Raw genomic sequence first — 2346 nt, 5'->3', positions numbered from 1 at the left:
TAAGCTCCACGAAGAGATTAGTAGTATAAGCGAGAATTTAATAACTCATATTTATATAAACAGGTGAACCAACACATATATAAGACAGTATGTATTTGGTGTTGTGTACCCATGGCTGTTGCGATTGCAACTCTCTATTAAGGTTCCGTTCTTTATTAGCGAAAGATAGAAGATGGAAGTTTTTTTTAATTTCTGTGATAGCTATCAATTTAATGCATGGTATAAATAATAAAATTAATTACTACAAAGTTAAAAGTATATTTTAGAAAATTAAAATGATGAATTCCTATAAAGAAACATTTAAAAAACACAGAATTAAAACATGTGCACAAAAGTCGTAAACAAAAAAAGCATAGAAAAATTTAGGAGGAAGAATGCAACCAAAGTGAGCACGCAATTCTTGCTCTTAGTTGGTTATCTCCACTCCGAATATTTGTAACATGACTGAACAAAGTGATTATTCTTATACGTGCTTCTCACGGTCATATATAATTCCGTGCCTCGTTAATACTTCCTTCGGTTTTTCTTTGGTTTTTTTAACGTTGACTTTTTATCTATATTTGATCCTTCGTCTTATTCAAAAATTTTGTCCAAATATACAAAATTATAAATCATATTTAAAGTTACTTTAGTAATAAATTGAATCATAATAAAATAGTCAATAGTTATATAATTTTTTTAAATAAAACGATGGGTCAAACGTAGATTAAAAAGTCAACAGCGTCAAAAGAAAAATCGGAGGGAGTATAACTCTGCATGCTATATATATCCAACTGGTAGGCCTTTCAAGACTGAAGTTTACAGGAAAAGAAGAACGTGCACATGAAAGCATGAACTTTCTGCTTAGGAGATATATGACTTATCAGGCACGTATGTTCACTAAACACACGTTTCTTAATTTTTTTTCTCCAATATCTAGCCTTGCAGGGTTTCATTACTTAACGACCTAGTTTTCTCTTTTCAGCATACTTGTTATGAACACTATATATCCTTTTTTTTAAATTTCTTGTTCAACGATTTGGATCAGTATACAAAAGCCATCCAAATAAAGGTTAACAGATTTTGTTACCTTGCATATAAATATATGTCGGTGGACATTATATTGTGCATTTATTTTCTTGCACGGAATAATCAAAATGAGTTTGACAAGATATGTAATCTGCATCCAAAACCACAAGCAAATAATCACTCATGAACAGCTAAACATTTTGTGTCTGATGTTGTAATCACTTTAGTCTTTGTAGCTCAATATAAAAAAACCCATAGATGAAGAGCTTAGCTATCCCAATCTAAATCAACTAAATTGACACTAATTAGTAAAGATTTTCTTCAAACAAATTAAAGAAGATGGCATCTTCCTCCAAGGCAGTGTTCTTGGCGCTGCTCCTCGCCGCGCTGTCGGCGACGGCGACCATGGCGCACCACCACGACGAAGGCCATGTCGTCTACAGCCCCGGCGAGCACTGCCGGCCGGGGGAGGGCTTCCCGGAGCACCCGCTCCCGCGCTGCCGGGCGCTGGCGAAGCAGCAGTGCCTCGGGCGCGGCGCGCCCGGCGCCGTGGACGCGGGGGTGCGGCGGGAGTGCTGCCGGCAGCTCGCCGCCGTGGACGACGGGTGGTGCAGGTGCGAGGCGCTGCGGCACATGCTGCGGGGCGTGTACAGGGAGCTGGGCGTCGCCGACGTCGGGCACCCCAAGGCCGAGGTGTTCCCGGGCTGCCGGAGGGAGGACATCGAGCGCGCGGCGGCGAGCGCCCCGGCGCTCTGCGGCGTGGACATCCCCAACGGCGCCGGCGGCGTCTGCTACTGGCTGGGCTATCCTAGGAATTAACCTCGCTCTACATACTATATACTCCATATGTATAGTGTTTTCTTTTTGTCGGGAAACACATATTTATATATGGTGAATAAATGATGAACTCCAATGTTCTTTTCTTTACTCTCTTCGCTCTCTAAATATTTAGTCACTTTTAATATTTTAGATTTTTACGGTAGTCACACACAAGCATATGTTATATTATTAATGTATGATCCACCCCTCATACACATGCACCTAGTATGTTAGAGGTCGAGTTATCACTAGCTGTAAATCTATAGTTCATTTTTCTTCTCTCCTATCTTATAAACATAAATATAAGGTGGTAATTTTTACAGCCCACTTATTACTGACGGGCGCAGTTAAAAAACCCGATAGAGATGTAGTCATCTGTGACGGGTTATACAAATGACCAATAGAGGTAAAGACATATAGTCAACTATGACGGGCTCTTAGTGCAAGCCTGATAGAGATATATCGTCCCAACCGTGGCTAATTTGACTCAACAGGTCGGTCAAACCTATCAGTGACGGG

The 2346-nt window shown here is 40.5% G+C and overlaps 1 protein-coding gene across 1 annotated transcript; it reads left to right on the top strand.

The window, feature by feature from the left end:
- Positions 1–1347: 1347 nt before the first annotated feature.
- On the top strand, positions 1348–1827 carry LOC102701926 (seed allergenic protein RAG2-like). The gene has a single exon (XM_015839078.2). It carries the CDS (start codon positions 1348–1350, stop codon positions 1825–1827), a length of 480 nt encoding a protein of 159 aa, XP_015694564.2.
- The last annotated feature ends 519 nt before the right edge of the window (positions 1828–2346 follow it).

This window comes from Oryza brachyantha, chromosome 7, assembly GCF_000231095.2.
Source record: "Oryza brachyantha chromosome 7, ObraRS2, whole genome shotgun sequence".
Taxonomy (NCBI): Eukaryota; Viridiplantae; Streptophyta; class Magnoliopsida; order Poales; family Poaceae; genus Oryza; species Oryza brachyantha.
This window is presented reverse-complemented; position numbering and strand designations above follow the sequence as displayed.